Source organism: Trachypithecus francoisi, unplaced genomic scaffold, assembly GCF_009764315.1.
Source record: "Trachypithecus francoisi isolate TF-2019V2 unplaced genomic scaffold, Tfra_2.0 Lachesis_group16, whole genome shotgun sequence".
In the NCBI taxonomy this organism is placed as follows: Eukaryota; Metazoa; Chordata; class Mammalia; order Primates; family Cercopithecidae; genus Trachypithecus; species Trachypithecus francoisi.
In genome coordinates, this window is record NW_022681461.1 from 73,345,955 (window position 1) to 73,366,085 (window position 20,131).

The 20,131-nt window shown below is 39.0% G+C and overlaps 1 protein-coding gene across 2 annotated transcripts in view; it reads right to left on the bottom strand.

Moving 5' to 3' along the window:
• KIAA1958 (KIAA1958 ortholog) overlaps window positions 1-20,131 on the bottom strand; it is a 173,411-nt gene that overhangs the window by 80,999 nt on the left and 72,281 nt on the right. For both annotated transcript variants that reach the window (XM_033237798.1, XM_033237799.1), the window contains exon 2: window positions 6,847-8,044. In XM_033237798.1, the coding sequence (XP_033093689.1) occupies window positions 6,847-8,020 (1,174 nt within the window). In that variant the 5' untranslated portion in view covers window positions 8,021-8,044. The remainder of the gene's footprint in view (window positions 1-6,846; window positions 8,045-20,131) is intronic.

Here is a 20,131-nt window from a genome sequence, read left to right on the forward strand (position 1 = left end):
GCTTTTTCAGGGCTATCGCTGTTTCTCCTCCCTTTAGTTGAAATAAGAGCTGTTCTTTGGACTATGCCACTCTATCTGATCCTCTGAAAGATTAGAGGGCTGAGTTGTCACTTGCCTATGATAGTCCTTTGTCCTCTAGATCTCACATGTGGATGGTAAGTAAGATCTCAAAGTGTCCTGAGACATGGCTTAAGTCTTCAGAGATGTCTATGTTCCCCTGAGCTGCCGAACCATTCAGCAGGTGAGAACAAATCACTCTTACTGCCATTCATATTCCACTCTCTCTGCTTTCTCTTGGTCTCTTGGCCACTCGGAGAGTGGAGCCTGGCCACCCGGAGCTTAGAGTCTGATGTGTTTATTTTTATTTTTTTCTCAGATCTCTCACAGATGAACAGAATCAAATGTATTTGAGTAGATTCCTTACTCTGGCCTTGAGACCTTAGTTAAGTCATTTCACTTCTCTGAAACTCAGTTTCCTCATTTGTAAAGTAATGATAATGTCTGCCTGTCAGGGTTATTGTGAGGACCAAATGCAAAAATGTAGGTAAAGCACTAAAGAGAGTACCTGACATATGATAAACATTCAATAAATGGATAATAGCCACCTTTATTAATATTTTTATTTTCATCATCATCATTAGATTGTGCTCAATACTCTGTGAGAACTAGATTCTAGTTTCATGTAGTTACACCCATGTGTCTACTAAAATATGATCCGTGGACCAATATCACCACCAGCATTACCTGGGAGCGCATTAGAAATGCAGAATTTCAGGAGGCCACGAGGAAAGACCAAAAATGCTGTGTCTGCCCGGCCTTCCTCAAGTCCTCAGTGCCCAGGGCCAGCTCAGGGAGCAGGAGCGGACATTAACAGGAAAGTTTGGAGCCTTATTTCCCTCACTCATCCAGGAAGCGAATCTTGGAAGTGATCTTTGGGGGGAATCTTCCCCACATGTAGGAAATCGTACACTAAAGGGGAAGGGAAGGAACACTGAACCCTGCTCACAGGCCTGATACCTTTCAACTCTAGTTATCCCATTTATCCTCTGCCACAATCCTGTTAGGAACTGGCGAGCTGAGATCTCAGAGAACGTGCAGCCACCCAAGAACGCCACCAAGGTGAGGTGAAGGGACTCACTGGAAGACTTGGTTTCCTTGGTCATGTCTGAAATCAGACCAGACTCAACTCTTCCCTGACAGTATCAGGCTTAGGAAAGGAAAGGTGTGGCAGTTACACTGTCACATTTTTTGCTCATTACTTGAGTAGTAAAGAGTTGGGATAGCACAAGAGGTGACTGTAGTCAATAATAACTTAATTGTACATTTTTAAATGACTAGAGGAGTATAATTGGATGGTCTGTAACAAAGGATAAATGCTTGAGGGGCTGAATACCTCCTTCTCCGTGATGTGATTATTACACATTGCATGCCTGTATCAAAACATCTCATGTACCCCATAAATATATACACCTACTATGTACCCACAGAAATTAGAAGAGATGGGATTTCACCATGTTGGCCAGGCTGGTCTCGAACTCCTGACCTCAGGTCATCTGTCCGCCTTGGCCTCCCAAAGTGTTGGCATTACAGGCGTGAGCCACTGTGCCCAGTTAGTCTTGTTTCTTAAGAAGAGGCATATATTTCTCACGGAATAAAGAAATATATAAAGTATGTGTCCATGTATATATATACATGTGTATGTATACACAAGCACACATATTTATACATATTTCCACACTTAGAACACATTTCCAATATTCGCTGCCTTTAAATAAAACACGTAACAACTCTTCCTATCTGCCTACGTAAAAAAAAAAACTAAATGCTCAAAAGAAAACAAAACAAACCTCCCATAAACAGTAGTAGGAATCTCTGGTTTACTGCCCCTCTCAAGAATAATACCAGAATGTTCTTGGAAGAATACTTCCACCCCTCGCCCACACTCAGCTACGTTGTTTGTGTAGGCTTGGTCTCAATACCATTTCCAGGGTGGGGGCCTGATCCCCCTATGAGTGGTTTAGGGGTGACTGGGAATGCTGTGACACAGGTTCCGTCTACTGCTGGACAAGAAACCAGCAGCACAACCATCTTGGGTCCATGCAGGGATCAGGTATAACGGGTGAATCTAATATGGAGGAAGGCAAGGTGGCAAATGGCAAGAGGGAAATTTGATACTGTCTGAGCCCGGGTGAAAGTTGGTTTGAAAATCTGTCCTTGGGCTATAAGGCAGTTAATTCTCTCCTTTAACTGATCTTAACTCAGATTTTCTGCTTCTGACAAGAGAAACCATTATCTATTGTGTCAACACAGACCAAATAACTGGCAGTAATATATACCTTAATCAATTTTTAAAAGCTCACTGAACTCAATTTCACATGAGTAATTTTTCAAAAAGCATATTAAGTGATTTAGACTACATTTCTCTTTCTGAATGTATTTTTTGTATAAAATACAATCATCATAAATTTATACAAATAAACAGTAAAAATTAGAAGAAAAAAATAAAGAGATCAATAAAAACAGAACTGAAAATAAAGAGACCCAATAATAAACAAAAATGTGGTATATGAATCAATTCAGTGGAGAATGAGAATTATTCAACAAATGAAGCTGAGACATCTATCTGCAAAAATAGTAACATGAGGTTCTACCCCAAAACGTATTCTAATTGTAAAGTCAAATGTTAAAAAAAGAAAGGGAGAGGAGAGGAGAGAGAAAGAAAACCATAAAAGAAAAAGAGGGAAATACACAGAAATATTTATGTGATCCCAATGTATGAAAAGGACTTCCTAAGCAAAATACCAAAGACAGAAAAGATTGATTGACTGATAGATGCTGAAATAATCGCCTTCATAAAAATTAAGAAAATTCATACCTCAAAAAAGGTCATCAACAAAATTAAAAGCTAATGGTAAAGTGGAAAATGTAGTTCCAATACACATGAGAGACTGAGTTACTTGGGAAATGTATTTCCAATATACATGACAGATTATGAGTTACTATTTCTAATATATGCAGAATCCATATGAAGCTATCAGCAAAAGATAAATATATATTTTTTAAAAGAAAAAATATATATACATACAAATTTGATATGCAAAAATCGATTGCTTATACCACAGAACTTCTCGGAAAAGAGCTGATTAATAAAAGGGATCCTTGCACAAAATCATAAAAGAAGCTATGTGTATGTGAGTATATTGAAGAAATATAATATACACATAAAACCCTAACTCATGATGCAATCGAGATTTAAATGTCATTATGACAAATGCCCCAAATTTACATAAAACCTCAAAAATTAATGGAATCCAAGCTACTAGTAGGTAGTCAATAATTCTTCTAATAATAGATGCCCTCTTTACTCATTGTTTGCTAAGATTTGGATTGAGCAGTATGGCAGGACTGACATGAAAATTAATGATTTTTATCTATACCTTGATTAACATTTTATAATTTTATGAGTTCAGCTCTGAACAGAAGTAGGGATGATTTTCCACTACGAGAATCAAATTTAAATGGCAACAGTAAAACCGAACAAAATGGAACAATTTCTCTTTGTTTCTGGCTGACTCAATAGTGATTTGTCAAATTATTTATTTTAAAAATATTATCTAAAGATATGCAGTATTTCTGCAATGATCTGATAAAGACCTAGTACAGAGCATCCATTTTAAAAGAGCCTGACTTAGCTTTCAGAACCTGTCTTCTTTGCTTAGTCCCAAGTACGCTTTACATATTAACTATGTAAGGTCCATTTGTAACAAAGTCATTCACATAAATCTGGGTATGCTAGATTCTAAATTTTTAAAAATCTATGTTTAGAAAGAAGATTACCTACTATAAATAAACATGCAAACACAAATACGTAAATAAAACTTTAGAACACAGAATCTAATTAGGTACTAGAATAAAAAGTAAATTTTATGTTAACTTTATACAGTTCACTCAAAAGAAAAATGTGAGTCTGAGTTTTATTTGTCCCACTGCTGTTTCCAGTTCAAATAGTATTTCTCTAAAGTTAATGACATCTTAGCAATAGGATATCGTTCCTCAGAACAATGGATCAAAACATGAGGACCATCCTTGGAAAATCGTCATAACCAGTCTTCATACTGTTTTTCTTAAAGGTTCACCTCCAAGTCAAACCAATCCTCCTCTGAGAGTAAAGCCAAATCACAATTTATGACTGTACATATTACGTGCTCTCCTTGGGCATGCCTGCTTTTTATAGCTAATATAAGAAGTGCAATTTCCATGAGGGAAGAAAAAAATCTAAGAGAATGTAATATATGCAATAATAAATGGATTAGTATTTTTTTCAAATAGGCTGAATTTCTTTCCCAAAATAATGAGACAGTAATATATTCATATATGGTTTAGCAAAGCGCCTCAGTGCCTCATTTACTATCCATGAGGCAGATGCAGAAAAGTCTTGCATCTTGCTTTGCAGGAATGAGTTAGTGAAAAGGTGTGCAACACAACTAATACTCTCACCAAACTGGGCACACTGGATCACTTGGCAAAATACATTTCTGAATTCCACCCTTTTAAAATAATAATTTTTAAAAAGGCAGGAGGGCTCAAACAAATAAATAAACTAGAACCAGCTTCATAACAATTTAAGTGAAAAGGTACTACTTATATCCTACATATATTAAGAGTCAGATTTCCTAGAACAAAGACTTTCACCAGCCTAATAAAGATAACATTTTCTCTCATGATGAGATTAGCCAAGGACCACACTGCTATTCAATGATCACAGTATAATTCATTAAAATATTTTTTAAAAGAAAGAAAAGGACTTATCCATGGGATAGGAGAAAATATTTGCAAATTATACACCTGGTAAGGATCTCATATTCAGAATACATAAAGAACTCCAAAAACTCACCAATAGGAAGGCAATTTTAAAATGGGCAAAAGATTTGAGTAGATATTTCTCAAAAGAAAATATACAAATGGCCAACAAGCACATGAAAAAAAATTTCAATACCATTAGTCATTAGGGTAATGCAAATCAAAACCCCAATAAGATACTACTTCACACACCCAATAGGATATTTATTATTTTTTTAAACATGAAAAATAACAAGTGTTGGTGACAATGTGGAGCAATAAGAACCTTTATAGATTACTAGTGAGGCTGTACAATGATGGAGCTGCTTGGGAAAACACTTTGGCAGCTCCTCAAAAAGTTAAATATAAAGTTATCACAGGATCCAGCAATTCCACTCCTAGGTAGTTACCCAAGCAAGATAAATATACACACTCACACAAAAACCTGTTCACGAATGTTCACAGCAGCATTATTCATAACAGCCAAAGGATGAACACAACCCAAATGTCCATCAACTGATGAAAGAAAAAATAAAATATGGTCTAGTCATACAATAAAATATTATTTGGCAATAAAAAGGAAAGAAATGCTACAACATGGATTAACCTTGAAAACATTATGCTAAGTGTAAGAGGGAGGTCACAAAAGACCACATAATATATGATTCCACATATATGAAACATATAGAAGAGGAAAATCCATAGACAGAAAGTAGATTAGTGGTTGCCAGGAACTAGGAGGAGGGAAAAAGTGACTGTTAAAGGGTATGGGGTTTCTTTTTGGGGTGATGAAAATATTCTGAAATTAGATAATGGTGATGGTTGTAACAACGCTATGAATACACCAAAACTGAATTGTACACTTTAAAAGAGTGAATTTTATGATATGTGAACGATATCTCAATAAAACTATTATTTAAAAAAGAGAAAAGTGAATAAACTGAAAAGCATGATCTTCAATCAGGACAGAAATATTTTCAGTGAATATCTTCTTAATAACACCATGACTATGTCTTCACAAAAATCATAAACTGAAGGTCTTCTTTGGGAATCTTAAGGTTGATACTAAAATCGGAGAAAAAGTTTGTAAAGCAACTTAATCCAAGGAAGTTTCAGGATAAAGGCACAGGTGCCTCAGGCTTCTAGGAAGCATTTCCCAAAATACACGACGTTTTTGAGACGGGCTGAAATAAACTAAAACATGCCACAGATTTCTGCACATTTGTTTGTCCTTGTCCACGTTTCTATTCTAACCTACTAGATTTGAGTCATGAAGCCAAAAGCATGAGACCCAACCCCTTTAGATACTAATGGCCCAGATTAAATAAATATTGAATGTCAGAATTAAAGAACATTAGAACATTAGAATTACAGGTGCAAGGGCCTCATACAATTATTTCACTCTCCTCTCAATCCATTCCAGTTAGGCTCACAGATTCCAGAAATCCAAGTTTCCGTATTCTTTTAAATTTTAAGAGAAAAGATCAAATACCTCTTTTAGAAATGTCTATTGCTTTTTAAAAAACTTATTAACTACCACACCAACTAAAATGAATAGCAATGTCAAGTTGGCTCAGTCAAATAAATAATAATGGAAAAGCATTAGGTCTATTGTCAAGATATGCCTTACTCAACATCATTTTGGCTTCAAACAACAACTAAACACCTTGCTACTGACAGAAAAACGTATTTTTAAAACTTTCAAAAATAACTTTACTATATAAAAATTCAGCTGACAGGTATCAACCTTAAATCTAACGCTACAGTATCAACAGAACAATCTTACAGCTGTCCTCTCAGCCCTAAGGTACGTCAACTGGTTATGGCCTTAATTCTTATGAATTTCCTTTATAGTATCACCTGGACATAACAGTCATTGTTTCTATCTTTCCATAACTAACAAAGGACTGCATTCTAGCAAACTGAGTGAATGGTTTTAGAAGTGCTGACGGCGCAGAATTCTGGCGTGCGTGGATGAGGGACTCGCTGTCGCCTCATATGCCATACCTGGTATGCACTGTGCTGTGGCCTCAGTGGTTATGGCTGGAGCGACTGGGGGCTGCTGCTGACTGGAGCTCACTTCTGGCTCTGTGTTAACTGAGGGAGAAAGGGCTACCTCACAGGAGGAGACCTGGCTGGGCAGATGGGACAGGAACTCTTCAGAGGCAACTTGTTCATCCTGTCCAGGCAGCTGCAGGGCAGACAAGGGGATACTGATCTGTTTGTTAGGATGGGATGTGCTCACAGGCATCTGCATGGCCACCTGTTGGTTGGTGCCATGGGTACCACCAGGGGGGCCTCTGTTTGGTGAAGCCAGAGATACCCTAGCAGTCTTCTGGACAACTGGTCTGGAGATCACAGAGGGGGATACAGACATACCGTGGGGGTCTAGCTCCGTGCTGATGGCGGATGTGACATGGGGAATCAGTTTAGCAGACCCTACACAGGAGGGACCAGCGTGAGTCTGAGGCTTGGGTTTTGCCATCTGCGTCAAGGACAGGGCTGGTCCATCCACTCCTCCTGTCAGTTCTGCATTTGCCACAATGTAATAATCTTCAGGGATTTCTTGTTTGATTTTCTTGATGATGACATCATTGCTGCATTCGTCAACCATCTGCACCTGGGAGCTTGAATGGAGGGAAGATGGGACTACCCCAGGTCTTTTGCGAGCAACGCTTTGAGGCCTTTGGGTTTGGGGTTCAAAGTCACTATCCTCATCTGTAACAGAAGACTCACAAACCATGTCAAACAGGGTGTTCTCATCTTCATATTCTTCAACAGTTTCATCCAGTTCAGAGGGCTCACTACAATAGGAGAAGTCACAAGAGTCTCTGGTCCGGTTACAGTCTAGCTTTGCTTTCACTGGTCTCCCAGGGTACCTTTCAACAGGGCTAGTCTGTGTCTCAGAAGGCACCCCGATTATACTGGGACTATCAGAGTTAAAACTTCTGTTATCCTGGAAACAGACCCTCTCTTGGGATCCAGCTCTGCAAGTAGCTGTTAGCGGCCAGTGATAAGCATGGCCAGCACTACAGCCCCACATTGCTGTCAGGTTCCCATGGGAACCTTCAGAAAGCAAGTGTTTCAGGTTTGGAATGAGGCTGCAAATAGTCCCATGGCTGTGGGCCCAGCTGACCAATTTGGACAGATTCTCAGATGAGGTATGAAGACAATCCTCCATGTTACAGGATCAGCAGTGTCACTCCTAAAGGGAAATAATCAAAAGAAGAAGCCATTATTACCCAAGATATTCCTATAGCTCGATTACTTCAGTCTGTTCCAAATACGATCATTTGGCATAAAAAAGAAACGCACTTCAAAACTGAATCTAGTTAATGTCGCTGTAGATGAGCAGGGACTGGAAGAGAATACCAGGAAAAGTAAAAACAGCTGATGACTTATGGTTGTGGGATTTGGAGAAAAATTTTTTTAGTTTTCTTTATTGCTGTAATAATTTCTGCCAAAGGGGGGGAAGAAAAGAGAGAAAGAAAAAGAAACAAGCAATAAAGAGATGAGCTTTTCCATGGTACATTTTACTTCCAAAGTCACTGACAGAGAGGTTCAGATGGTCCCTCAATAATAAAATTGTGTTTATTACTTGCATTAACCAAGAGGATGCAGCTCCAATGACACCCTTTGACGTCAGAAATTTTGCTACTAGAGGCAGAGCCAACAAAGGAGGTTTGGATCCATCTTAAGATGGAGGTCAGAGAAAGGACGCCAGTCCTCTGCTGGGCACCAGAAGATAACGCAACTAGGAGTCCAAGGAGAGGATCAGGAGCTCGATTTGAGAAATGGGAAAGAAAAGTATTCAGCAGAGAAGGGAGAACAGATCGGGAGAAGACCTGCTGGAGGAGCAGGCTGTAGACTGAAGAAGCAAGGATGGGGAAGCGGCAGGCCCTGCTCTAACCACTCTTAGGATCAGGCTTCCTGTCTCCTGGCTGTCTACAATTCCTGAAATATTGCCTTTCATCCCACCGTTAGAGGTTACAAAGTAAGTCTGGTGTTTTCCACCATCTGAGGGTCCCGTAAAGCCAAGCATAATCAACCATCAAATAGAAGCAAATCATTCCTTATTAGGCAGGAGACAAAAAGAAGCCCTTATTAGGAGTCCCTGAAGAGTGAGGATCACATGATGGGTAGGAAACTGAAAGGTGACATGTGGAGTCTGCAAGGGGCTGGAAAGGTTAGTAAGGCTCTGCCAAGAGGTGGGTCCTGGGGGCACTGGGCAGGGAGGCACAGGAATCTTTAGTGTGATTTTATTGGCCTTGGCTATCTGCAGCTGTGGGTGACAAGAGGTCATGACTTGCTGGTGCTCTGCACTCAGGCACCATGGTCTAACCACAATGTCAGGTGGTTACACCAAAGTGGACAGACACCTGAGCCATTCCCTGACCTGACTCCATGGCACCCTGTCAGGGAGGTTAGGTAGGTTCAAATCCTTTAACATACTATTAAGGTCTCTGTTGATGTGGCCATGGCCACCTCTCAAGCCTCATGTCCTATGACCATGGCCTCTTCCCATACTTCTTGTGGTCCCCTCTTCTCTAAACTCCCTACTGGTGAGAAACTCATTCTTCTGCTTGATACGCTGCCCTTCTCTTTCCTCACCTGGCCAGCCCCTTCAAAACTGAACCCGGGGCTACCTCCTACTGGCATCTTTCCAGACCCCCTTTCTGCATAGAGATGTATTTAGCTTCCCTTCACCCACGCCTGTATCATCTCAAGGGATCTGCCTTTGCTGTACTACTGTCATTGATTTGCTTGTCTGTCTCTCAGACCTAAGAATTTCCTGAAGGCAGAAACTATGACGTAAGTATTCACTCAGTGAGGACTTACTTGGGGATATGGAAATTCATAAGGTTCTTGGGACATTATAACCTATTGTCTAGTATGCAGTTGTTGTCGAATAAACGAATGAAGAATGAATGAATGTTTACATACTGCCAGCACCATCAACACTTACAAAGTGAACGTATAAGACTCTCAAGTAAGACACATAAATTTTCCTTGGATCACTTTTATTATAATCATTCAAGGGACTAGACGATTTTCTCCCAGATAGTGTAACCAAAACCCAGCCACCTTGTATATGCAGAAGAGTGACAGATGAGCACCCAGAGTTCATGAAGCAGCCAAGTAAACGGAAAGAACAGTGACTGGCATGGGAGTCAGGGACATGAAATCCCAGGCCTGGAACTGCTCCCTGTGGTCTCAGACAAGGCACTAATTATCTCTAAGCCTAAAATGCCAGGACTACATGATCTTACGTTTCCTTCATACTCTAGAAATTTAGACTTATTTATGTTTCTTTCATATAACTTTGGTTAAAGTAGAAATATAAACAAAAAAAAAAAAAAAAGGACATAGACTGGTTTGTTCTAAACTTTTTTTTTTTTTTTTTTGGTGGGGACAGGGGTGTCCCTAGGTAGCCCAAGCTGGTCTTGAACTGGGCTCAAGCAATTCTCCTGTCTCAGCCTCCCAAAGCTCAGGGATTACAGGCATGAGTTACTGCACCCCAGTCTGTTTTGAACTTAACATAGCTATTAATATTTCATTGGTGTGGCAGAGACTGCTAATTTGCCTACCCAGTGTCCGTTCTCTCTTAGTCCTCACAGAGAGTCCAAATTTGTTGAGGCAGCAGTGTGCTCACTAAAGTATTTTTCCCAGCTTCTCCTGGAGCAAGGATGGCTCTATGACACAGTCATGGTCAAGGACATGTAAATGGAAGGGATTTGGATCATAATCCTGAAAGACAAAATTCTGAATGCCAAATGTTGAAATCCCGAAAGATCAAAATCCCTAAAGTCTAACATCCCCAAAATCACAATCATAGGATAGCTACATCATGTTAGGTGGAACTACTACCTTGTTATTGTCTTTATTTGGAAATTAAGTATGGTTTAGGGAAATGCATATAAGTGATAAACTGACATGGGGTGAACTTGTAGACTTAAATTTAGGTGTCAATTTGACTGGATTAAGGAAGACTTAGAAACCTAGTAAAGCATTATTTGGGCGTGTGTCTGTAAGGGTGTTTCCAGGAGAGATTAGTGTGTGAGTCTGAGTGGATTATGTGAAGATCTCGCCTGAATGTTGGCGGGCACTATCTAATCAGCTGGGGCCCCAGAGAGAACAAATACAGAAGGTGAATTGTTCTCTCTCTCAGAGCTAGCACAGGCTTCTCTTTCGCTGCCTTGGACATCAGAACTAGAGGCCTCCAGTCTTTGGACTCTGGGACTTATGCCAGCAGTTCCCAGGTCCCAGCCTTTCAGCCTCAGGCTGAGAGTCACATCATCAGCTTCCCTGGTTCTGAGGCCTTTGGATTTGGACTGAACCACTATACCAGCATCCCAGGGTCTCCAGCTAGCAGACAGCCTGTTGTAAGACTTTTCAGCTACATAATTGCATGAGCCAGTTCCCCTAATAAATCCCCTCTCATGTATATATGCATATTCTATTAGTTCTGTCTCTCTGGAGAATCTTGACTAATACAGATTTGGTACTGGCAAAGCCAAGTATCATTCCTTCTTACTGAATTCCTTACAACACAACAGAAGAGACTACGAAATGTTCTCTTGCAAAAGGGCTGTGATAAGTTAAATATACAAGGTTACTAAATGGTGAAAGATAAAAGTTTAAATGCTAATTATTATTGGTGCTGCACAAGCAGAAAATTGCTTAATGGCAGCAGCCAAGCTTTATAAGCACTTTCAGATGGATAGTATATACTTACAAAATTTGTAGACCACAACCACTCTCCAAATACAAGTGCAGCAAGTGTTTCAAAGATCACAGAAGTGAAAACATAGGCCAAAAGTACAAGAAATCTCCCGGTCAAATTATTCAATAGTGTAAGACTTCTGCCCCTTCACGTATAGCACCATGCTTCCATTCAAAAACACCCTTCAGCAGAGAATAAAAAGAATTCAACAAGCTCAGTGACCTTCTGAACCAAAGATACTTGTTGATACTGAGGTTCCTCAGTGTTAAACAAACAAACAAATAACTTTAAATGGTGAACTAATCTTGACCAGTGATTTGACTGTCAAAGAATACAGGTTTCTTATATTTACCACTAAATCTAACATAGAAGAACTAGTACATGCTTCACCTTAGCTAAGAAATTGCACTTTCAAAATCGTTCTCACTGTTTATCAGCCATATACAATTCATGTCCCTGTTAGATCTGAAAATTCTAGAACTTATCCACTCAATTATATATTAATGACAAGAAAAAGTAAAGCACTTAATAAATGCTTATTTGGGCCAGGTGCAGTGGCTCACACCTGCAGTCCCAGCACTTTGAGGGGCCGAAGTGGGCGGATCACTTGAGGTCAGGGATTTGAGACCAGCCTGGCCAATAGCCAACGTGGTGAAACCTCGTTTCTACTAAAAATACAAAACAAAATTAGCCAGGCATGGAGGCGCACGACTGTGATCCCAGCTACTTGGGAGGCGGAGGTTGCAGTGAGCCAAGATCATGCCACTGTACAGCAGCCTGGGCGACTAGAGTGAAACTTGTCTCAAAAAAAAAAAAAAAAAAAAACTCTAAAAGTGAATTTCAAAGTGTTACCAATAGCTTGTGTTTCCCATTCAGCCTAATGCATTTGGCAGGAAATTCAGATGAGCGGATTGGCTACAATGATATGGCAACGATACAAACTTCAGTTAAAAGCTTCGTTTGCCTGCACTGGCATTCCTTTCAGCAGATGACATTCCAGAAGCTTTTAATGAATTAAAGCCATATTGCCTGAAGAAGCCAGCAAAGTACTGACTAGTTCAAAAATAATTATGTGCACAATAGGATAAGAAGACACTTAATGCAGTGGTGTTGCTGTTCCATCACCAGTATTGCTTCCGCCAAATTTGTGGTCTGTGTATGGTGTACATGTAGAATGGATTTCCACCTACCCACAATACAGAAGCATGGCACAGAAAACGGGGAAATTTAATAGGCAATGCTCATGTTCAAAAAGAACAGTACCACATGTAGAAGGAACATGAATGTATTCTCCAATGACAGCCATGTCCTAAAAGAAAAAAAGCAGCTATTTGTCAAGATGCAAGACTTCAAAATATAGTTAATGATCATGAAAGTCGGCCAGTTCTTACAAACTACCTCCATGCAACTGCCATAATATATCCCTGTAACACACATTTTCATAGGTCAATTTTTTTTTTTTTTTTTTAGTTTTCCTACTCTTAAATTGGCAGCCCTATTTTTTTTTTCTTTTTTTTTTTTTTTGAGACAGGGTCTTGCTCTGCTGCCCAGGCTGGAATGCAGTGGTGAGATCACAGCTCACTGTAATCTCTGCCCCCCAGGCTCCAGTAACCCTCCCACCTCAGCCTCCCTAGTAGCTGGGACCACAGTGCGCACCACCATGCCTGGCTAATTTTTGTGTTAAATTTTTTGTTCGTAGAGATGGGGTTTTGCCATGTTGCCCAGGCTGGTCTTGGACTCCTGAGTTCAAGCGATCTACCTCAGTCTCCCAAAGTGCTGGGATTTCAGGCTTGAGCCACCATGCTGGGTCAAGCATTATTTCTCTTACAACGTGCTATGTATTTAATCTTACCATTTCCAAAACTGGAGGTATGAACACTGGGAAGACTCACAGAGTTCTAATTTATTTTATGTACTTTTTGCAAATTTGACTCCAAAAAGGTACATTACCACAATGTTGACTTTGTGTATAAGCATCGTGCGTGTACATAAAAGCACTGAAATGTCCTTAATAAATGAAGAGATGTCCTCTCATACATCTGCATTGTGAAAAATAAAATTTCTCAAGATCTTAGCTCTTTAGGTAACTGCATATGCAGTGGTGACCCATCACAGTTTTGATGGATCTCATCAAAAGACTTAGGTTGACCGTCACAGTATTTCAGATGACCTCAGTTGTAAAAGCTACTCCTTCATGAACATGGTTCATCTGCTCATAACTGTTAGACCCATGCAAATGTCATTAGTATACCTGCGTGTTTCTGTTTATAAAAATTTGTATGCTAATATTGCCTATCTTATTTTATAAAGTGACCTATGAAGTGTTCTGCCGTGTTTTTATGTTTCTCAAATAAGTCCCTTTTTAAAAATGTAAAATAAGTATCTTTTAAATTTTTTCCAGAACTGCATTTTCGGGATTTTGATCTTTCAGGATTGATTTTCAGGATTTTAGACTTTAGGGATTTTTATTCAGGATTATGGTGCTCATAGGTGTTTCCTTCCAGATTATGATCAGCTCCTATATGGAAGTCACTGGGTGGGGTTTTGGGAAAGCACTTGAAACACAGATTTGTCTGGTTTTTACCTTTTCCCCTTAGTTCTTTCCCTTTCTTTCCAAGTGGAAAAAGATAGGATGACCGGAGCTACAGAGGCCTCCTGGGAGCATAAAGAAGAACTTAAGAATGGCAGAGAACATCAAGAAAGAGCTTCATTCCCTGGTGACACCATTGAGCCACAACATCAGCTCTAAACTGCCTGCTTCAGGGATCCTTATTATTCATAAGGGAAAGATGTACTCCTGGTCTTGTTTAAGGCACTGTTGTTCGAGTTTTCTCTTGTTTTTGTTTGTTTTGTTTTGTTTCACCCTGTCTTATGGAGCTGGGGAATTGTTTGTTACATATAGCTGAACTCAATTACTAATTAATACATGAAAAATAATACACTCCTCCCTGATTTTTGATACCTTAGAGTATAATCCTTCATTTACTCTGCACCATACTCTGGTACAATTGTTACTCAGATTAGACTCCAAAAATAAATTCTTGGAAGGTCCTTAATTCTATGTCATAATATTTTTACCACTTTTCATTTTTATTGTAATAAAAAATAATTAATACAAGCATATTATTAATCATCTAAATAATCATATAGTCATGTACTGCCATGTAATTTCAACACCCCTTTGCCTCACATTAGGGCCCACCTTAAGTGACATCACTCAACTTCCAATTTGTTAGAAAACCTGTTCATGCTGTATTCATCTTAGCACATGTAAATAAAACATTTATCTTTTGCACTAATAATTTTAAAACAAAAGGCATCCTGATTTGACATCATAAAAATGACACAATGTGACGGTGGAATAATATACTACTTTTTTTTTTTTTTTGAGACGGAGTCTTGCTCTGTCGCCCAGGCTGGAGTGCGGTGGCTGGATCTCAGCTCACTGCAAGCTCCGCCTCCCGGGTTCATGTTATTCTCCTGCCTCAGCCTCCGGAGTAGCTGGGACTACAGGCGCCCGCCACCTCGCCCGGCTAGTTTTTTTTTTTGTATTTTTTAGTAGAGACGGGGTTTCACCGTGTTAGCCAGGATGGTCTCGATCTCCTGACCTCGTGATCCGCCCGTCTCGGCCTCCCAAAGTGCTGGGATTACAGGCTTGAGCCACCGCGCCCGGCCAGTAATATACTACTTTTAAGTGTCGTGGGGCAATGAGAAAAGAAAAGGAGTTGAAATAAATACTACATGTCCATAGAAAATCATATACATTACGGCACAATATTTTTTTGAGGCAGGGTCTCACTCCGCTGCCCAGACTGAAATGCAGTTCACTGTGTTCTTGAACACCCAAGCTCAAGCAATTATCCTGCCTTAGCCTCCCCAGTAGCTGGGACTACAGGCATGCAATTTATGGCACAATATTTGAATGAAGATGTTGGAACAGTCTAAAAATGTAAAAATGTGGCAGAATCAAGGCACCAAATTGTAAAGGCACGTAGCACTCTTAACCTATTAACCAGGTAGAAGCTACTATACAATAGTACCTTTGCTGAAGGCCCTCATAGCTATAATAATAAAATGCTAAAGTGAAAATAAAAGACAAAGTGGATAAAATTATAAATTTTATTAAAGATTATACATTTAATTTTATTAATATTCACTAACCTTTAAGAATCAAAAGGTAGGCCGGGAGCGTGGCTCACGCCTGTAATCCCAGCACTTTGGGAGGCTGAGACAGGCAGATCACGAGGTCAGGAGATTGAGACCATCCTGGCTAACACGGTGAAACCCACCCCTACTAAATATACAAAAAATTAGCCGGGCGTGGTGGCGGGCACCTGTAGTCTTAGCTACCTGGGAGGCTGACGCAGGAGAACAGCGTGAACCCAGGAGGCAGAGCTTGCAGTGAGCCAAGATCGCACCACTGCACTCCAGCCTGGGCGACAGAGCGAGACTCTGTCAAAAAAAAAAAAAAAAGGATCAAAAGATAGTAAACATTAAGTTGCTTTTATTACATTCTTAAATCTGTTGCCAATCTCATGGAGAGGCTCTTAAACTTTAGGTACCATAAAATGAAAATATTTTTCCAGAATTACTATTAATATATTTCAACCTGGCAACCATGTTGACTAGTAGTTTTGAGAGCATAATTAGCTGATATATTAAGGCAATTAAATATATTGAGTCAAAAGAATAGTTATCACTATACTTCAATATATTGGAAGTTTCATACAAATTGAAATCAACAACAAGACAACCAAGGTATTTTCAAAATTCTGAGAATAAAGTTTTTAAAATCTACTGATTCCCATCAGTAGTCAATGATAACCTCTATGCTGAAAAACAATGCTGCTTCTACATTTTCAAGAATTAAAAAATAACTTCAGGTGGCATTTTCCCATATCTGACATGGGCAATGTTTGGATAAGACACTTACAGAGTTATCAAGTGACACCTGATTAAAAACTGAAATTCAGGCCAGGTGCAGTGGCTCATGCCTGTAATCAATCCTAGCACTTTGGGAGGCCAAGGCAGAGGATCATTTGAGCCCAGGGGTTTGAGACCAGCCTAGGCAAGACGGTAAGACCCTGTTTCTACAAAAACCAAAACCAAAAAACCCTGAAATTCACGGAGTTCTAGCTGGTAGAGTTTAGATTAAGTATAATACAACATGTTAGCAAAGCTATGAACTTAGGCAAGTAGACATTCTATGTATTAGCATGTATGTTATGAAAGCCAAACTCAGAAGCACATTAAATATCAAATCAGACTTTCTACCATTAAGCCCAAAATTAATCATTAGGTTTCAGAAGAACAATAACACAATAATACTTACAACTAAAGCTAATATTTTTTAGACAATTCTTATTTGCCAAGCACTGTTAGGGCCTGTCACACCAAGAATCCTAATTATTACCAATAATTCTAATTTGACTAAGTTAGTTAAATTATCCTCGTTTTATAAATAAATAAATCACTTGCACAAAGTAAATGGCAGAGCCAATATGTGAACTTAAGTCTTACTCTAGAACCCATGCTCTTATTTATAGTACATGGCCATAGGTATTGTAATAGTAGGAAGACACTGTCTCAAGTCTGGTTCCCTATAAATTAATGTTGTTAATTTGATCTTATCTGGTTTGACAGACTTAAGTTGAATTTGTAAGTATATTTTGATTTATAGCTATATCAGAACTATAAATTTTATGTTTACATGTATTTAAGTAGCATTATAATAAAAATTATTTAAGCCAGCACTAGTCACAAAGAAGGTCCATGAAAATACTTTTTCTTTCAAAAGTTTGAGAAAAATTTCTTTACAGAAAAAAAAGGTAGGAAAGGATTATGTCACTTTTTCAAAAAATGACAAAACTAATTAGCAATGAAATAAGTGAGTCCCTAGTTAGCTTCCGCCTGACTTCAGTTACAACAATCTACCCAAAAATCCTTGTAATCTCTCTCTTTACAAGGTTCTGAACCTTTTAGAGTTTGTTGTTGCTGTGTTTTAATACCACCAGATGTCAACTGCTGATGCATGACAAAAATGACATAAAAAGAAACAGAAAACCTAAGTAACTACATACCTATGAAAGAAATTGACTGGCCGGGCGCGGTGGCTCAAGCCTGTAATTCCAGCACTTTGGGAGGCTGAGACGGGCGGATCGCGAGGGCAGGAGATCGAGACCATCCTGGCTAACACCGTGAAACCCCGTCTCTACTAAAAAATACAAAAAAAAACTAGCCGGGCGAGGTGGCGGGCGCCTGTAGTCCCAGCTACTCGGGAGGCTGAGGCAGGAGAATGGCGTAAACCCGGGAGGCAGAGCTTGCAGTGAGCTGAGATCCGGCCACTGCACTCCAGCCTGTGCGATAGAGTGAGACCCTGTCTCAAAAAAAAAAAAAAAAAAAAGAAAAGAAAAGAAATTGACTGAAAACTAAAAACCTTCTCCAAAAAGAAGGCTCAGGTGGTTTCACTGGTAAATTCTATCAAACATTCAAGGAAGAAATAACACAAAAATTATGCAAATATTTTCAAAAATATGAGGGGAAGAGAAAGCACTTCCCTCAACTTGTTTTGAGAATGCCAGCATAACTTTAATACCAAAAGCTGACAAAGCCAATATAATAAAGATAATTATAGATCAATATTCCTCATGAGCACTGATGGTAAAAATCCTTTACAAAACATGAGCAAATGTAATTCAACATAGTAGCAGTCTACAGGAAAAAAACCACACAATCATTTCCATAGATGCAGAAAAAAGCATTTGACAAAATTCAGTACCCATTTATGATAAAACAAACTCTTAGCAAACTAATAATGGTAGGGAATTTCCTCAAATCGATAAAAGGCATCTATAAAAAATCTACAGCTAGTATATTTAATGTAAAAGACAATTACTTCCTTTTAAGATTAGGAGTAAGGTAAGAATGCCCACTTGTATCACTCTTATCCAATATTGTACTAGAGGTCCTCACACTGAAATAATATAGTTGGGGAGGGAGGAGAAAAGGCAGAAAAATTGGAACAAAAGAAATAAAACTGATCCTATAATATATGTAAATAATATGGCTGTTCATGCAGAAATCACCGAGAATTCACAAAGCAACTGCCAGAACTCATAATTGAATTTCGCAAAGTAACAGGACACAAGATTAATATTAAAAGCTCAATTATTTCCTACATACTAGCAGTAAAATATTTAAAAATTATATTTAAAGAAATTCTACTTATAGTAGTGCCAAAATATATGCCAAGGAATAATTCTTACAAAAGATGCCCATGACTTCTATACTAAAAACAAAACAATGCTGACAGAAATTAAACATGACCTAAATAAACAGAAAGATGCACCATATTAAGGGACTAGAAGAATCAAAATCATTAGGTTTGTAGTTATTCCCAAATTTATCTATAGGTTTGATGTAATTCCAATCATGAAGGTCTTGGAAGTCATGTTAAAGACTTTAGACTTTATTATAGAGATAAGAAAATATTACAGGCTCACACCTGTAATCCCAATACTTTGGGAGGCCAAGGTGGAAGGATCACTTGACTCCAGGAGTTCAAGACCAGCCTGGGCAACATCATGAAACTTTGTCTCAATTTAAATTCTCTCTCTCTCTTTGAGAGAGAGAGAAAAAAAGTTAAGATGAAAGGGAATTGTGATTTACAACACATTCATAAAGGCTAGGTGGCTCATGCCTATAATCTCAGCACTTTGGAAGACCAAGGTGGGAGAACTGCTTGAGCCCAGGAGTTTGAGAACAGCCTAGATGACATAGCAAGACTCCATCTCCACAAAAAGAAAAAAAAAAAAAAAATCCTGATGTAACTTCTACCTCCCCTAAAACAAAAACAAAAAGAAGGAAAAGACATACAATCAATTCTGACAGATCTCAACAGTATGTTTCAGATTACCTATAAACCTTGTTTACAGAAGAATGAATACAGAAGGAAGTCAGACCATTCAAGTGCAAAGCAGAGAATCAGCAACATTCTCCACTGACCAACACAGATAAATTCTGGGTCTCTTCAAAGGGCCTCAGTGGCAGAAGTTCCAAATATTCAGAATAGGTGAGGATCACATTAGGCTTTCTAGACTCTCAACTGCCCTGCCCTCAACCCAAACTGATAGGCATAAAACTTAAGAAGTTCTGCCCCCAGACTATTCTGGGTGTGTGTGAGATACCCCCTCATCTGAGCTGGGACAGTGCAGGGGTAAAGAGCCTGGACTCCACTGCCAGATGGCCTGGGTTTAAATCCTAGCTCCGGCCACTTGCTAGCTATGTGACCTTGGGCAAGTTATTTTACCTCTGTGTCCCTTAGTTTCCTTATCTGTAAAATGACAACAATACTGACTTCACAGTGTTATTATGAGAATTAAATGAATTTATATCTATAAAATGTGAAAAAAATAATCACTTCGTAATTGTTCACCTGAAATTAGGGGCTTTCCCCCAACTCTGGTGGTCTACCATGTAACTACAGAGAATAATACACAATATAGCACAATACACTCATGAAGTGAGGCCCAGACAGTGAACATATACAATACAGCACAGTGTACTTAG